Here is an 18,391-nt window from a genome sequence, read left to right on the forward strand (position 1 = left end):
CCCAATCAAGAGCTCCTCGGGGCGCTGGTGTATGGCTTCCCGCGCATCTTCACCGTGGCTGCTTAGCCCTGAGGCCATCTGCCCCCAACCCTGAGCGGCAGCCCAGCCTCAGAGATTTCCCCCGAGGCCCAGGCCCTGCCGCCGACGCTGGACTGACGAGTGGGGGTGGGGGGCTGGGGGGGACGTCGCTGTGCTGGGGGGGTGGGAAGTGACAGGAAGGGAAGGGAGAGAGGGAGGAGCAAAGCAAAGACGAAAGCCCCGTGGGTCCCCTTCTCCGGATTCGAGTCTAGGTTTCCAGGGAATGGAAACCGGCCCTTGACCTCAGCTCCCACAGCTGCCCTTGACCCCTGGAACGCGAGCGAGAGCGAGGCAGCCCGAACCCCGGGAACCGCCGCCCCCTCCCCGCCGCTCCCCGCGGCTCGGCGCCCTCCCGGAGGAGAGGACGGCCGGGGACGGCACCCGCCAGGCCTCGGAGCGCAGCGGGGAGCACGGCCGCAGGCCCCCTGGGGAAGGGGGGGCGGGCAGCCCCCGGCCCGGCGGCGCTCCCGCTCCCGCAGCCCCGCAGCCCCGCAGCCCCGCAGCCCGGCCCGCCCTCGGCCGCGCGGCCCCCGCCGGCCCGACCTGTAGTAGCGGTCATCTTTGAAAGGCGTGAGGTCCTCCTTCAGCTCCCGGTACGCCTCCTGGAGCCGCTTGCACAGGTGCTTGAGCTCGCTGCAGAGCGGGGGCTCGAAGGCCGGGTACTCGGCGTCCATGCCCGCGCCGCGCCCGCCCGCCCGCGCCCGCCGCCGCCGCCGTCCTCGCCAGCCCGGGTCCCCTCCTCCCGCCGCCCCGCCCTTCGTGTGGCTTCCTTCGCCCCCTCTCTTCCCAGCCCCGGGGAGCCGGCTGCCAGCGCGCTGGGCGGGACCGAGGAGGGCGAGAAGCAGGTGGCGGAGGAGGAGGAGAAGGAGCGCGGAGGAAGGTGGGGCCCGGCGGGCTCAGACCGGGAGCCGGCCCCAGGGACGGCGGGGATGGAGATGGGGGGTCCCCGCCCCGCCGCCCCGCCCCGCCGAGGGGGGCCTAAGGAGGTGGGGGGGGCGCACCCATCAGCCGCCGCCCGGGGAGAGGGAGAAGGAGCGGGCGGGGTGGCGGTGGAGGAGTCCAACGCCAGGTCACCTGCCGCCCAGGGCGCAAATATAAAGGGCCACCCTCGCTACTGCCTGTGTTGGGAAAAGGAAGAAACCGGAGGTGAGAGCAGAAAGGAAAATGGGGCCGGGGCTGGACCGAGAGCTCTTTCCGGCGGGGATGGTCACAGGCTGGAGGCGGCTGTCGCGTTCAGGACCACGGACAGCTCCCGGAAAGCGGTCCCTCTTCCTGGGTTCCACTTGATGCAAAAACATTTTAAGCGATAGTTATGTCATAATATCTTTTTAATGTGACCAAATAAGATACCTCTTCCCACACCTTCTACAACCACCAAAAGAAAAAAAAAAAAAAGAGTCTGGGCGAAGGAGTTTCTCATCTTCTTGAAAGCTCAACCCTAGTGGATGAAACTCACAAATCAACACGTTCTCCATGGGACTACTTACTGCCCATAGCAAGTGGAGAAACAGTTGTTCCAGACCATGTCAGTGTGTTTCCACCTGGACTCAGGACATGCTTCCGTGTGAGGCTGATCTATGCACTAGAGGAACCTTTTACAAATATGCATTTGGGGGGCCCAACTTACACTATTGAATCTAAATTATAGTTTCCAGGAATCTGTATTTTTCAGAGCTCCTCAGGTGAGTCTAAAGACCACTCACATTTAGATGTTCTCAGAATGTCCATCTTTAGTGCTGCCTTTACCTATGCTCAAATTTCACCCACCTTTCCTTGCTCTTTATCATCAGGTTTTACTTCCTCCCTCCTTTACATTTTGGAACAACTTCTTGTCTGCTAGTCAAGCTCTCCAGTCAGGTCTTGTGAATATTCCCATAACCTCTGGCCATCTTGCGCTGTACACAGTTAGGTTTTTAGCCCTAATGCAATAATGTGAGCACTGTATTTAATCATCTCAGGACAAAGAAAGGAGATAAGAACTCACTATTCCCAAAATACAGAGAGGCATGGCTAAGAAGACATCCTTCAGAAAACACACATGCAGATTCGTTTTCTGTAATGTAATAAGAGATTATGAGACTAGCATATGCCATATCTCAATTACTTTATGACTTGCAGTGGAGAGCTTATCATTAGGGGAAATATTAACTAACCTCAGAAATACCCAGAACACTTAAAAATTCTCCCGGAATTCTCCCCTAGCTTCTCTAGCCTAACCTCCCCACCCCGAACAGTAGTAGCCTCTAGAGAACAAGGCAAGTCTTCCAGCTCCAGCACTGTGGGGTACTAATCTACCTTGCTACCTCTTTTACCACAAAGAGCTGCAGATACTAAATAAAATATCACATGTACCCACGTGCATGTACATCATGTTACAACTGTGAAAAGGTTATACACACCCGAGCCATATAGTATAGTGTAATTACTTTTTCTTTCCTGTACATTTTATTTTCGCTGGAATTAATAATTGTATTTTTATTGTTTAGTTTCCCCATACCGATCATTAATTCAACCTCTGGTCCCCCGCCCTTTGTCTAATTAATTCTGCTCTTAAGCCATTCAGGCACATGACTCACTCTATCAGTTTCCATCTTTGTGACATCTTTTCTTTGCCTCCTGAACAGCTGTGAACTGGTTGCCCCATGCCTGGTGCATAGCTATCATCTAAGTCATCTCTTCACCATCAACCTGGGAATTCTCTCCCCTCTGATCTTTGGATCCCATGTCTCTCTCTATTGGTGGAATGTATCTTCTAGGAGACATCTGAGAAAGGAAGCATGGAATGCAATTTTTTTTTTGAGGTCCTTAAATGTAGAAAAATGTCATGCTTTTACCTTTACTACTTGTTTCCACTGAGCTACAACGCAAAATCCCTTTCCCTGGATACACTGTTAATGGCAGTTTTATTACCAACTATAATAACAGACGATTTTATTGAGCATCTACTGTGTGCCGGATGCTGTGAAAAGCTTTTGATGGCATTGTCTTACTCAGTTATCACAACAGTTTTATGAGATGGTGTATTACTCAGGTTCTCCAGAGAAAGAGAACTAGTAGGAACCAATTATATATTTTTTTATTATGAGGGATTGGCTCATGTGACTATGGAGGTTGAAAAGTCCACAATCTGCAAGCTGGAGACCCAGGAAAGCTGGTGGTGTAATTCGCATCCAAGTCCAAAGGCCCAAGAACCAGGAAACCTATGGTTAAGTCCCCGTCTGAGGCCTAGAGATGTTGAGGTGTCCCAGCTCAGACAGACACAGACACAAAGGGGCCAATTCCTCCTTCCTCTGACTTTTGTCCCATTCAGGCCCCAGTGGGTTGGATGATACCCAGCCCCACCGGAAAGGGGGCAATTTACTGAGTCCACCAATTCAATACTAACTCATCCAGAAATCCTCTCTCAGGGATAATGATTAATCCAAGCACCCCTTGGCCAGCCAAGCTGACACATAAAACTAACCATCATAGGTGGCTACTACTATTACAGTCAATTTGAAGTTATCAAGGTTTAGAGAGGTTGAGTATCTGCTCGTAATTCCACAGCAAGGAACAGGATTTGAGCCCAGGTATGCCTGATTTCAGAGATTTCACTTTTACTCTATACATGGTACAGTCTGCATGGAGGTACCCACTGAGAGCTGGTTGTATTTGGAGACTGAGCTACCGCAGTTCCATTACGACACAGCTCTTTCCCCCAGTGCCATTAGCATCATCACGCAGCCCACTGACGATGACACCCTGTAAGGACAAGTGTGCTGTTAGGGCTGTGACAGGCAGTCATCCTCACGCATGTATATTCCTCTGGCCTCCAATCCCATGCCTGTGCCGCCCGTTGACCAAACCAACCTGGCAGGATGCCAGGGATCAAGGCTGCTGCGTGCTGCAGTCTGTAGGTGTCGGTCTCCTGGGATGCAGAGCTAGACAGAGAGGGGAACAGGGACCTGGGAGGAGGGCAAAGTCAATGCTGCTCGTAGACTTTTCCTCTGGGGTCAGTGAATCCTTGATGGAAGATGGTCAGTATAACTTAAGGGAATGGAATTGAGCCCAGGAGCGGCTTTGGCTCAGAGAGAAGGGTGTCAGCTGAGCCAGGGGGGCACGGAGAGGTCACAGGGAGAGCCACTGCTTCACTTCTTAAATGTATTTTTGGTTTTTGTGTTACTTAACACCTGTTCTTATGTTCATTGCTTTTTTCTTGAAAAAAAAAATTTTTCCGTTCTTATTTGCTCCAATGTTTGAAGATGTGTATTTTGCTAATTTTCAGGTTTTGTTCTGATGTAAAAATAAGCACTTAAGGGTGTAAGTCTATCTCCAAGTACTGTTTTCATGGCCTTTCATTATCACACAGTTTTTATTTATTATCATACAGTTCTTCTTAGACCTCTGGGTTACTTATAACGCATTTCAAAATTTCAAATATTTGGACAGTTTTATCTGTTCTTTCATTATTGATTCATACCTCAAGTTCTTTGTGTTCCAGAAATGGCCTATATGGTACAGGTCCTCTGAGACTTGTTGATACTTGCTTTACAGTTTCCTAGATGATCAATTTTTATAAATGTTCAACTTTTGTTTCAAAAGACGTTGTCTGCTCTGGGTGTTGGGTGCCAAGTTTTACTTACGTTCAGGAACTGAGAGTCTAGTACAATGAATTCCCCATCCATATGTAACAATTTACTTAGTATTTTTCTCTGGTAAAGACTTAAAACAAACAAAACATATTGAGGCCTCCGCGGGAGGCCCCCACAAGGGAAGAACTGCTGCGTCTCAGCGAGCCTGACCGCCCCGGTTTTCAGGTTTCCCTTTGGGAAGCTGAACTCCTCTCTGGACAAGTCTCTCCTGGCAGGACAGAGTTAAAGCACGTGAAGCGGCTGCAAAGACGTCCTGGCCCCGCAGATGCTCAGTAAGTGTGAGAGCTGCTCACCCTCTGGAATCCCGAGGAATGGTCTTGGGGAGCCAAGGATGCGCAACGGCTAGTAATCCTACGGGGTAAAGCACTCTGAGAAGACCCCCAGAATGTTACTTGTTCTTTTCCTGTCCTGTTCAGCCCTTGGCAGAGGCTAAGCAGGGCTCTTGGCAGTTTGGGGAAATTGAAGTGTTGGGGGAAAGAGCTGACACCAAACGCTTCCTTTAGGCAAATCTAGGTGTGCAGCCAAACTTTCTAACTCACACTGGCATTTTGCTGAATGAAGCATTGCTTACGATGGTCTCAAGATCCAGATGGATCTTGGAAAAGTCCACTTCATTTATTTTTTTAAAAAAATGTTGTATTACAGTTGACTTACAATGTTCTGTCAAATTCTGCTGTACTGCAAAGTGCCCCCGTTATATATACACAAATACACATTCTTTTTCTCATTTCTTCTATCATGTTTTATCACAAGCGATTGGATAGAGTTGGAAAAGTCCTGTTTACCATGCAGATTCCCTATATACCAAGCATCCACCCCGTTCCAGGTAGCTTACAAGGCACTGGGCACTCTCACGCAGTCCACAGTGTAGACAGGACATGACCTGTTATGTCCTTGTCCTTATCAGTGTGTGAGTACAATGGGACATGGGATCTGCAGGCCCAGGATGAGACTTGAACTCGACTAGGGCCGAGGGAAGGCTTTGCTGCAGACAAGGTCTTGAAAGAGTGCTGAGGAGCCACTGAGGCAGAGGTGCAGCCAGGTGGGGGAGGGGAGGGGTGGCGGGTGGTGAGATGGGCTTGGGCGAGGCCGGTGTGGTGAGAGGCCTGTGGAGAGGCCTGGGCTCTGGGACACAGAGCAGTGCAGAGGGTGCTGGCAGCAGCGGCTGGACGAGAGTCAGGCGCAGGTCAGGGGTCTTGTGTTCATCCTAGAGATGGGGGCGAGGATGCCGCGTTTGGAGCCCTTCACGTTGCTAATGGGTTTAACCCTCCAAGCCCTCTATCCGACGGGCGCTAGATTTTCCTCTTCCTGCAGGTGGGGGACCAAACGCAGAGCTGCTGCTTCGTCTTGCCCCAAGTTACCCAGCTGGCGAGCAATGCACCCGAGCAGGCTGCATCTGGAGGCGATGCCTCCCTCCACCATTGGACGGTTATTAAGCTGAGAAATGGTACTGAAACAGGGATTCTTATTTTAAAGAATCACCTTGGTTGCAGAGTGGAGAGTGGGCTGGGCAGAGGGAGCCGGAGACCAGCTCGGAGGCTCCTGAAGCAGCCGAGGCGGGCGGTCATGGGGGCTCGTAGCAGCGTCAAGGCTGCAGAGGTGAGCCGTGGGGGCACTTGAGGGCTCTGGGAGGAGGAATGGATGGGACCTGGCAGTGTGTTCTTGTGGGAGGAGGAGGAGTGGGCAAGGCTGCTTGGTCACTGGCACCCTCCACTGGTCTCCGGAACGCTCAGGCCTTGAGCGGAGGATGAGCGGACCCAGGAGGGAAGGGGGAGCAGAGTCTAGGAGAAAGAACTAGCTGGGCATCCACGCTGGGAGGCGGGCTGGGACGACCGGTCTCAACAGGAATCACAGTGATTACAGCACGTAGTAGGCGCTTCATTAACATTTGCTGAATTTATGAAAGAATAAAAAAACTTTACTTGAACCTACCAGCTGAGTAACTTTGGGTGAAGCACTTATCATCCCAAGATTCAAGAGCCCCTGCACTGCCATCGGATTCGAGGCTGGGCTTGTTCTGCATCCTGAAAAGCTACGCAGGCGACCGGCGACATGCTGGAGGGGGTTTGCACAGCTCCTGACAGCCGCTGGGGAGATTTTCAGGAATCTTGGGAGCTGACTGTTAAACACAGTCATTATGCGGCATCAGGCTGCTACTTACTGTGCATCTCAAAGTCCACGGTCAGTGACGTGATGGTTGCTCGAAATAATTACACCAGGAACACAAGCAAAAAGCCTACATCGGGAGTTATTCTGGTTTTGACCTGAGAGAGCCATGGAGACAACGTAGAAACGCGGTTTGCCTTGGGCGTGTCTCAGGCCAGCGGCCCTTATACTGTAAACAGTGTGAAAGCTTGTGGAAAATTTCCTCCAGCATTCGGAAATTATTTTCCAATTTAGCACAGCAATTGCGCATGTCATTAACGTTCGGGTCCGGTTTGGACATTGTCCTGACGCTTGCGTTGTCTCACATCTGTCTTGCTCACAAACGTAAACGAGGACTCGGCCAGTGTTCATGCCAGAACCACACTCGTTTGTCGGCTGCAGTCACAGGTTGGTCACAGATGCAAGCGTTTGGCAAAACTCCACACAAGCACCTGTGAGACTCGGCTGGCCATGTGGGGTTGAAATGGGGTGCTGTGTGTTGTATCATTTGCAATTGTGCACTGTGCGTTCGTTCTCTCTACCGTTGCCGTGTACACTGACTATGCGCGTATACTTATGCATTCAGGTTTGCTTTCTGGAGAGCTGGTTGTTAAACGTTTACCAGCAGGTCACGGCAGCCAGCCTGGAGCTGCAAGTGTTGTCCTGAGAGGGGATCGGGAGGGAGACAGGGCCAGGCAGCACAGGACCTGCGGGGTGGAGAGCGAGCGCCCCCAGCAGGCTGGGTGACTCCAAAGGGAGACGAGAAGGCAGACCTGCGATGAAGTTGTCGCTGGCATTTGCACGCACCACCCCTTCTGAGAGGCCTGCAGGGGTGGCCAGGGAACCCATCCGTAGACGCTCCGAGGATTTCTGAGAACGCACTGGCTTTAATACCCAAGTGCTGCTCAGCTCTCTCAAAGTTGCTGACCCCCGCCCCCTGCTCGAGTGGGATTCAGAACCCACCTTCCTCCTTGGGATGGTACGGGCTGCTGCGAGATGGGAGAATCCTGTTCAGACATTTCAGAGGCAGGTGGCCTGCTTCGGCTGAGCTGGGTGTCCATGCACTCATCTCCATCAGGGACGAGACTCATTGTTTCAACTCGGCCACAGACATCGCAAAGCTTTCAGGATCTCACAGGAGCACCGCAGGGACTGTTTCCGTGTTTCTTGAGGGCAAACTAAGGCAATAAAACAAAAACGAGGCTGTGATACAGCGTTACTGCCACTGGATCCCCCAGAGTCTTCTCTAATTATCTTCCTCACATAACTCCCCGCGGCTCCCAGGATGGCTCTCCCTTGACCATGGGTGGATTCTGAACGTGCCTGGGGCTCAGCAGGCCCTTCCCACGGCTGTACGAGCCGATTAGAGATTGCGCAGGACGCGTGTTCTCTGGACAGCACTTCTTATGTATTTAAAAATGTAACTGCACAACTGCAAGCTGTTTTTTACTAATGTCAGTTCATTTACGATTTCTTAGGGGTGTAGGTTGATTTCATTCTTAGGATAAAATTCAGGAAAACCAGGAGCTCCTGCTGTCTTGCCGTGGGTTAAGGACCCAGTGTTGCCATAGCTGAGGCACAGGTCGCAGATTCATCTGGGAACTTCCACATGCCAAGGGTGTGGCCAAAAAAATTCAGGACAACTGGAAATTTGCTTATTTAAACTTGAGACTGAATATACACATGAATAGTGACAGGACCGTATATAAAACCACCTCTGACCTGCATCTGCAGTAACCATCCCGGGAAGCCCTTCTGTTCTCACACTTACAGGTCGTCCCACTGCCATCTCCAGAAGCTGTCCTGGGAGCCCATGGACTTCCAGTTGTTTCCAGTTAGTCAGAACTTGACTAATAACTGATGGTTCTCCCAAGAGAAAGCCAACGAGGCAGCCCCAGACAGTCACATGGGTCCCGGGCATCTGGCTGGGCGCCCAGCTTCCCTGCCCCGAAGCCTGAGCAGGGTGCCCCTGAGCCACCCCTTTCCTCACTCAGAAGCCTTTCTGCTCCTCCGTCTGCCTTTGTGTCTCTGCCAATGGCAGTGATGATGGCTGTCCTTTGTTACAGCAAGCTCTGATAAGTTGGCTTTGCTTCTCATCACTTGATCTTTATTTCCATTAAAGACAGACAAAAGAAACAGAAGAACTTCCAAGTTCATCATGAGGCAACCCTGATCCCTGGGCCATCTGCCTGGAATCAACGGGAGCAATTCAGTATCTAGTGGTCTTTTTGGGACCCTCAGCGCCTGGCCTCTCCTGGGGAGGTCCTCACCAAGGGCTGGGAGCCTCCCAGGAACATGAACACACAGTGAGGTCCAGTCCCTTCCCATCAGGCCACCCCTTGGTGGCCACCAGCTGCTCCCCACCCTTCAGGGAGTCCCCAGGTGGATGCCAGCCCTCAGGGGGTCCTAGGGAACATGATGTGCTACCTGACTTTCAGGTCAGAGGAATATTCTTAGTCTCTGGCTGGTGTTTGGCAAGTGAAACGACAAGAAGTCTTTTGTGAGAGTTCACTTTGTAAGTCACCCACCCACCTAGTGCGAGTTCTGTTTATCACATTTCTTTTTTTTTTTTTTTTTCCCTTTGGTCTTTTGAGGGCCACAATCTCGGCATACGGAGGTTCCCAGGCTAGGGGTCTAATCGGAGCTGTAGCTGCCAGCCTACACCACAGCCACAGCAACACAGGATCCGAGCCGTGTCTGCGACCTACACCACAGCTCATGGCAACGCTGGATCCTTAACCCACTGAGTGAGGCCAGGGATCGAACCCACAACCTTATGGTTCCTAGTCGGATCCGCTTCCGCTGCCCGTGCCTGGTGCAGTCCACTGACTTCAACCCACATGAATGCTTGGTTGACCCTAAGTGGTTCTCGTCTCTAAACTGAGTGAAGGCTGATGTCTAGGGCCTTCAATCAAACTGGAGACAGAAACAGCCAATATTAATTAGGAACAGAAGATGAGCTAAGTCAGAATGAGTCTGGCGTCCTTGATCTCAGCTGTCTTTGGAAGGTCTGCATTTGCGTGAGTCGTCACTGCAAATCAAACAAGCGAGGTACGTGCATCTGGGCAGGCCGTGCTGGGCAAGAGCTCATTTCTGCTCCTCTCGGCTTCGCTTCGTGCTTAAGCCTCTGTGAACACAACACAACTCTACAGCTGTGCAGCCCGGCACACATACTTCACAGTCGAGCAAGGGTCTCTTGCCTACCTGAGCAGAAGCAAAGTAGACTTTTTATTCTAGCAGAAGAGCGAGAAAAGAAAACTTCCTTAAGTTTTCAGTAAATTCACAGACGCAGAGAACTCTGAGGGCAGAAGAATTTGCAGAACATCCAGTCTAATTTCTCCAATTAGATTTACTCCTTAGGCCACGGGTCCTACGAGATGCCCCCTTAAAATAGGATTCTGAGAGCAAAAACGATTGGCATTTCCTCCTCTTGGTGGTCCACCGTGCACAACACATCAGCCCACTGATGTTTCTGGAAAACCTCACGGGAAGGAAGCCTGTTTTCCTGCCATCGGTGTGCGCTGCCGCTGGGAAGTGTGGCACGTGCCTAGGGGAGTGCTTAGTCCAACCTCCTTCTCTCAGAGGCTATGCCGTTTTGATGGCAGATCCAGGATGAGCTCTCTCCCCCTCCAGCTTTGGTAGCAGCGCCTTCATGCCACACCACGCTGCCTCACACGAGGCCCTGGCCGGTGACACACCCAACCAGGGGTTCTCTTGGTCCTCAGGTCCAGGGTGTCACTGTGCCCGGAGTGTGCTGTGACCCAGCCCTTCCCAAAGGCTTTCCAGTCTGGTCTCAACTGCATCTCTCATCCAACGGCGCACAGAGCCTAAGTACGTATGACACTGAGCCTGTTGAGGAGACAAATACTTTAGAATTCTAAATAAGTATCTAAACTGTCTCCAAGAAAAACGCCTGCATCTCAGTGCCCAAATTCTGCTGGTGTGCCCCCATCCTTTACCTGTAACCTTGGAGTTCCCAAGACGCATGGCACACAGCACCCCCTAAAGGGATGTGCCAGGCACCAGGTCTGGGCAGGGCTGAGGGGGCAAGGAGCCGCGGACCTGGGGAGCTCCCTTCACCGCTTCTAGAAGAAGACGGAGTGAAGCCTGGAACATGTCACAGCACAAAGAGGCCTAGAGGAGACCTCTGGGCACAGGGCATGGGCTAGGCCTGTCTCTTCTATCTGCCCACTTGCGAGGTGTGAAGGTCAACTCTCTTCCTCTTCCGAGGGCGGCTGGTTTGGAAAATTCCGGGGATACTGTCCTTTCTAGCTCTTCCCGTTGACCCCTTGCCCCCTCTCCTTCCCCCACACCCACGCAGAGCTTTCCTGTGGGAGCTCAAGCTCTCCGACGACAAGTCAGCTGACCCGCAGAGATGTCCCAGTCAGGGCCCTGGACCAGATGAACCCAGGTCTCTGAAGCATCATGTTCCTCACGGGAAGCCGACCATAAATGAGAGAGGAAGGGAAGCCCGGTGTCCGGGACAGCTCTCGGCGCCCCTGGGCTCTGGCCTGGGCCTCACTTCCCCAGAAGGGCAGCTTTCTGCTCGCTGGGGAGACGGTGCCTGTCCTCTGTCCCTCATGAAGCTCACGGGAGCCGTGTCCAAAGAGGAGCGCTGGCCTGGCTGCTCTGAGATCTGCTCCCGGCTCCCTCCACACCACCCGGCCTGGAGCCGTCACTCAGCAATTTCTCCTGATGTCCCTGTGTCTTAACTGGGACCAAACCTCCCATGGAGGGCTTGTGAAGAGGAAGTTATGACGTCGCAACAACATACTCTTCCACCGTGGTTTGCAGAACTCGCTGTTTTTCTGGGGTTGCGTTGTTGGTGGCACCTTGACCTTGTAACACAGCCGAACAGCCTGGAGCTGTGCTGGTCAGAGAGGAGACCTCAGCTATGGACGCTACCTTCAGCTGTGTCTCTACAGTATTCTGAGGATTAAGGGAAAGGACCAGGCACCAAAGAAAAGTCTCTTGGTACAGATACACTTGTATCTGGCTGGTTTTAAAACATTATCATGTTTTCTTTTCTTTTCTTTTTTTTTTTTTTTTTTGCTTTTTAGGGCCGCACCCATGGCATGTGAAGGTTCCTGGGCTAGGGGTCTAATGGGAGCTATTGTTGCCAGTCTACACCACAGCCACAGCAACGTGGGATCCGAGCTGCGTCTGCCACCTATACCACAGCTCACAGTAACACCGGATCCTTAACCCACTGAGCGAGGCCAGGGATCCAAGCCACACCCTCATGGTTCCTGGTCAGATTCATTTCCATCAAGCCACAATGGGAACTCCTGAGACGCTGTTTTCTGATACAGGTCCGGTTCTTTATTCCACATGGATAAATAACACTTACCTGGAGAGACTAACATCATGAAACACACAGTAAGAGGTTGCCTGGGGCACCCTGTGCCTCTCACAGGCCTTAGAGGGCAGGGCGGCCACACGGACCCCAACAGAATGAGGCGTTTTACTGTCACTGCTTCTAGCCACGGGCGGCGGAATCCACCCAGGGAGTTACCTGCAAGAAACCGAGTGGGTTTGGGGGATGTGACATTCTCAGGAGCTGGAGGGATCTAGTCTGAGAGGTTCCTGGGGACACTGATGGGGAAACGGGCCGATGCCCTCACAAGCCTGTCGTGAGGCTCAGCCTCCCAGGGGCTCAGCGCCCGCCCAGAGGTGCAGCTGCTGGAAAGGAGGGATGCTCGGCGGCTCGGCCCAAGGCCCTCGCAGAGCGGAGAGTGGGAAGAGACGGAAACGGAGGCCAGGGGGAGGGGAGGCCACTCCGCTGGCTGAGGAGGCCAAGACCCCCAGAGTTCTGGAAGCCCAGCGCTCCGCAGCTTGGACTGCATCTTGCCTTCCGCACGGGCGTGGGGTCCAGCGTCCTCAAACGAATCTTGTGGTGTTGATGGAACTTTCTTGCACACGGCTGGACGCTGGTTATTCTAATGGGCTGAGTGGAGACAATCCCTTTCCGTCAGAGAGGTGTTTTTCTTTTGTGACTTAAGAGTCAAACTTCAGGGCTAAGAAACCCTACCTGAGGGCTTCAGAGCCTCCTGGTCCAGTGCAGGGACCTGAGGAACGTGTGACCGGGACTCAGTGCTCCTGCCAAGAAAGAAAGGAATTCCGCAGGGACAATCCTCCTTCTCAGAGGGGCCCCCACAGGCCCGTGGCTCCAGCACTGGGGTGTCCGGGCCGCTTGGCCTCCTTCCAGGGAGGGAAAGAAGACGTCTCACTGGAAAGCCCGGGTCCCTGATACCAGACGTGGGAAGCGCAGGACTCAGGATTAAAGGGCTTCTCCTCTTAACATCAGGGAGAGCACCCACCACTGGATCAAGTGCAAGAGTTTCCCACCACTGGATCAAGTGCAAGAGTTTCCCACCACTGGCTCAAGTGCAAGAGTTTCCCACCACTGGATTAAGTGCAAGAGTTTCCCACCACTGGCTCAAGTGCAAGAGTTTCCCACCACTGGCTCAAGTGCAAGAGTTTCCCACCACTGGATCAAGTGCAAGAGTTTGACAGGCTGGTCACGGAAGGCCTTCAGGGTGACAACCTGGGGGGTTAACTCGCGTGAAAGGAGAAGCCACAACAGTGCCTGAATGAGCCGGAGGCCAAAGGAAACGGAGACTGGTGACCCTTGGTCCCCTGTGCATGGTGGGGAATGGGGCCAGGACTGGACCCTTCCTCTGCTTCGAAGCAGCCACAAAAAGTGGGCACCAGGTTCCCTCTGCACCTGTAGCTGGGGTGGTGGAAACGACTAAGACAACGGCCTTGACGAAGAGACGGCGACCTGAGGTGCATTCTAGACACTGCCGTGCGGCCAGCCTTCAGCATCCAAGCTCTGCCCGTGTTTGCGGGGGGAGGGGAGGTGGGAGCTACTGCTGCATCTGCGGTGAACGTGCTGCACAACCACTGTGCTCAGAGAGCGCCTGGGGCAGAGCAAGAACTGCAGGACACACAGGCTCTCGGAACTTCTGACTACCACCCTGAGGGAAGGAACAGACACGTCACATGGCAAAGCCTGTGCCCGCTGTCCTGAACGGTGGCTAGGTTCCAGAAATTCCTCGGGTTTCTTTCTCCGTAAGACAAACTCGATACACTCTCTGCTACAGTTTTGTAATTTCCCATGGAGTCTGACTCAACAAGGTCGCAAGGAACAAGTCTTCAAGTACACTGAAAGCTCCCACTGGCGAAGCATCAGGAACGGCTCTGACATCAGCCAGAGCGTGGAGAGCCCGCCCCCCGTGGAGGGACATGGTGGCAAAGGCAGGGACCCAGGAAGAGAGATGAGGAATGACTGCTTCCACGCCTGTCTCAGCTTCCCGCGGGGTCCTGCTTCTATGCTGGCGGACCTTCTATTTCTTGAAGCTGCTACTCTAACAGGAACCCTAGGCAGACGTACGAAGTGAGTGTGTTCTCCATGCGCACGGTTTCACTTTCTTCAGCAGATGAAGCAGCTTCTTCTTCAGCACAGTTCATTCACAAGGTTGTGATCATTTCTGCTGTACAACGAAGTGACCCAGTCTATTTATAAAACGTGCAGGGAAGCACATTCACACAGACTGCTCCCTGCGATGCCTGGGTGAGTAACTGCTCAGTCTTCTGACAACCCAGGAACAGGGAGGCACCCTTGCCCTCGAGAGGATGACTGCACCTGCTGACGGGCACGGGTGGGGGTGGGGGATGCCCACCTACACTGCCCCTCTTCACGGGCGATGACTAAGTAGCTCAGAGCTCATTACAGGCAAATCATTATGAAACACCCGAGTGAGAAGCTGGGAATAAACTAGGTCTAGTCATTAAGGTGACCCAGAAATCTTCGATTCTATTTCAGGATTGGTTTTTTGTCTCTGGAATCTGGGGATTATTTCAACCTCTCGAAGCTTCAATTTTCTTCTGAAAGGGAAGGCAGGCAAAAGGTATCCTCTTTATAACGGAGTCTGGAGAGTTGGCCGTGCATTCTCCAAACACGCGATGCAAACCCCGTGAGGCAGCCCTTTCTCTTCTGTGGTGAGCTTTGGGGGCCAGGGAATGAGAGCTAAATTGATTTCCTATTCTCTTAACACTACCAGGAAGAGAACACTGAACACCAGAATAAAAGCAGAATGCATCCCCTTCAAATAAGTCTGCAGAAGGAAAGGAATTTGCCAAGTTTTCATACTTTCAAAACAAATTGCTTCTGAAGACACCATCTCACACTGAATGGCCCCGAGGCTGACCGTAGGGCTGGGGCTGGCGGAGACGGCGAGCCCACTTCTATCTCGGCCCTCAGCACAGACAGGTCCCTTGATTTTTTGCGGGGGGGGGGGCGGTGAGGAAGGAAGGGGCTTATTTTTGATCAGGTCTCCTTACTACCTGGTTTAAGTGATGAAAATATAAGGAATATTAACTTGAAATTCACAAACTTTCATAGTAAAATGAGATCTTTTTTGACTCATACAAAATTCAGATCAGTTAGGTTTGTATGACTATTGCTATTTAAATCACAGATTTATAGTCCTATGACTTTTCTAAAACTTAACTAATGATTAGCATTTGTTAGAGTTGACAGTGTGTTTTGGTTCTCTGTCTCCTAAAGCCTGAGTGACACGTCTATTTTCTTTATCTCTGAAGAAACCAATGTGTACACGTAAGTGTAACTGGGTCGCCGTGCTGTACAGTGGAAAACTGACAGAACACTGTAAACCAGCTATAATGGAAAAAAATAAAAATCATTATATACAATAAAAAATTTAAAAAATGTCACATAACTCCCCCCGCCCCCAAAAAAGAAACCAAACAGGTAGTTTGGTAAATGTGCACAGGAACCAGTGTTCACAGATGAGTCCTAGCCCCTGCCTCCCTCTCACGGTCAGAGGGAATTCTAGGGCAGAGCAAGAAGGTGCATGCAGACTCCTTAGTAACACACTAACTATTAACAGCTATATTAGCACGTGCAGTGCAACTGCTCAAACGGTGGTTTTATTAAGTCTGCTACAAGGTAACAAAGAATAGCATTAAGGTATTTAGCACCTTAGATCTTGTAGGTGCTATGACAGAAGCATCGTGAATCAGGTCCTCTTAGGAAAAAACAAACACATACAAACTCAAAGCAACAGATAAGAAATCAGCACAACATCTGACCTCTCAGAAGGAGCACTGATGATAAAGACCCCAGATGAAGAGCAACAGGTGGCAAAACCCAGGGATCGGAGAACCACTAGAGGGTGGGTTGGGCCAAAGGAGAGGCAATTTCTTCTCAAAGGACTCAGGACCACATCTGAATTCTGCACACAAAGACTTGGGACCATATCTGAATTCTGCACACAAGTGATTGATTTTTTTTTTCTAATCTGCAAAATTTTATTAAGCAACAGCTGGACAACTCTTACAACTTCAAATCATCAAGAAAAGATAAGATTAATCCATCTCAATTATAAGGACAGAAAAAAATTTGGACAAACAACGTCATTTTGAATGCAAACCATTAAGCCTTCTAGAATACCTCCTGCACATTCTAATACACAAGCTACACAGACGAGAAGCAAATAAGGGTGAACTCGTTAGAATATGCAAATCAGGAATCTCAACAGATTTTGCTTGGAAAGTAAAACAAAGCAGGATGTTGAGTTAAAAGACAAACAAATCCACGTGAGAGGGATTTGGACACACGAAGCAGAGCGCTACCTGCCCTCGAGGCAGGGACAAGAACACGCTGGTGGTCTGGCTTGGCCTGGGACTTGTGTACCACGCACTTACAGTTAGGAAAAGAGGGGAAAAAATGCCAGGAGTAATAAACTCAGAAATTATGTCCATATTTACAGTACCAAAATAATGCATTTGTAAACAAATGCAAAAACAATACCCCTTTAGTAAATAACACAGTGCCTTTTTCAGTCAAACGCATAACCCATGCTTTTCTACAACCCCAAAGAAACTTCATCTACAATAAACAACGAGATCTTAGAACCCTCCCTCTCCCCTTTAAGAGAACTTGTAAACAGAAAACATAGGTAGAAGTTACAAGAAAACGGCACAAAGCCAAAGAAATGAAAGCCCAAGCCTTCAGAGTTTCATCAGCCAGAGATAAGGAAAAGAACAATGGCGAAGAGCTTTGGGTTGTGAGCTGTTTCAAAATCCCAGGGACTCCGACAACATTTGGCACACATTTTGTCTCAGCTGACTTTGTTCACCACCACTGACTTGGCCAAATGGTAGAGGCCCACGTGCCGACACCACGGGTTCCTTCTCGAGAAACCCACACACGAAGATGGTGTAACACTGCACAGCACGCGCCGGAGCTCAAGCCAAGCCAGCCCAGGCAGACACCCCCTGTTCTCTTTTCAACCCACTCCACGGTCTTTAGGGCAAGCGGAGACCTGTTTTCAGGCTGTTCTCAAGGGTGTCCACCGAGCAGGGCACACCAATGCAGAGGCGCCTCCGTCTTACCTGGAATTGGTGCTTTTGCATAATTTTATGAGAACAAACATGATGCCAAATGCATTTGTTTCCAGGAGTGAACCTTCCTAGGATATTATTTTAAATGCACTGGTTTACATTCAGTAGGTAGCTCGTTAATATAGGAAAATACTTTTCCACAAAGGGCAATGTGTCGAAACCTACCTTCTGAGTTTGTGAAGTGGAAGATGAACTGTTACGTTTCAGGCCCTCAGGCCGTTTGAGCTGGACGACAGGAGTTTAGAAGATCGTCCAGGCCGCGCTTTCACTTCACAGATGGACAAATGGAGGCCCGAGGCAGAGCCGGCTTGATCCTGGGCACCTGACTTTCCACTCTGATCACGCAATTTCGCATATGCCCTCATGGGCCACCGGACACGGAAGCAACAGCCATGGATGAAAAATACTGCAAACCCTGAGACTGACTCTGCCACCAGAGCTTTGACATTTTCCTGCTTTCTTGGTAACCAGTTTTTCTCAAAGCTGTGCCTTTTGTTTGACGAGGTTAAACTAAATTAAATTTTTTTTTTTCCTTTTTCTTTTTAGGCCCATACCTGCAGCATATGGCGGTTCCCGGCCGAGGGGTCAAATTGGAGCTACAGCTGCTGGCCTACATCACAGCCACGCCAGGTCCTTAACCCACTGAGCAAGGCCAGGGATCAAAGCTGCAGCCTCACGGATACTAGTCAGGTTCTTAACCCACTGAGCTACAACAGGAGTGCTCTAAACTGTCAGAGAGACAATTTTATGTTTCTCAGTATACTGCCTCTCTCAAAAAGGCATAATTCTTTGTCACTGACTATTTACTGGGCTCATGTTTTTATCTTTAGAGATTCAAGGAGGTATCTTAATATTCATAAACTGCTGCTAATAAACACTATGTCAAACTCTGCTGCTTAAAGTACTGACTTCGGTAGTATTAAAAATTGAGACTGAATGGATGAAAACAATTTTTAAAATAAGTGGAAACCTCACCATTAACTGAGACAACGCTGCACTACGACCACTGCAGACAGCTGTTTCTGGCTGGCTGGCATGTGAGACTGCCCCCTCCTTCAGGCTGGGGCACGGAGCTGGGCAGGGCAGACTCCCACGTGAGCAAAACC

General features: G+C 51.1%; 1 protein-coding gene and 1 long non-coding RNA gene across 4 annotated transcripts in view; both read right to left on the reverse strand.

Moving 5' to 3' along the window:
* TMEM181 (transmembrane protein 181) overlaps window positions 1–812 on the reverse strand; it is a 73,008-nt gene extending 72,196 nt beyond the window's left edge. For both annotated transcript variants that reach the window (XM_021074745.2, XM_085022584.1), the window contains exon 1: window positions 622–812. In XM_021074745.2, coding sequence (XP_020930404.2) covers window positions 622–752 — 131 coding nt within the window. In that variant the 5' untranslated portion in view covers window positions 753–812. The remainder of the gene's footprint in view (window positions 1–621) is intronic.
* A 2,325-nt stretch (window positions 813–3,137) lies between these two features.
* Window positions 3,138–11,541, reverse strand: LOC146405913 (uncharacterized). 2 transcript variants are annotated; one of them, XR_014843981.1, is made up of 2 exons: window positions 10,059–11,541; window positions 3,138–8,032 (listed from the first exon to the last, which is right to left on the reverse strand). It is a non-coding gene; the product is annotated as an uncharacterized LOC146405913 (long non-coding RNA). The 2 variants fall into 2 exon arrangements; XR_014843980.1 differs by having other exon boundaries at window positions 9,628–10,758.
* Between the last annotated feature and the right edge of the window lie 6,850 nt (window positions 11,542–18,391).

Source organism: Sus scrofa, chromosome 1 (assembly GCF_054392235.1).
Source record: "Sus scrofa isolate SSC_HxYL_T2T_F1_AM1 chromosome 1, Sscrofa_HxYL_maternal_Yorkshire_Landrace_v2.0, whole genome shotgun sequence".
In the NCBI taxonomy this organism is placed as follows: Eukaryota; Metazoa; Chordata; class Mammalia; order Artiodactyla; family Suidae; genus Sus; species Sus scrofa.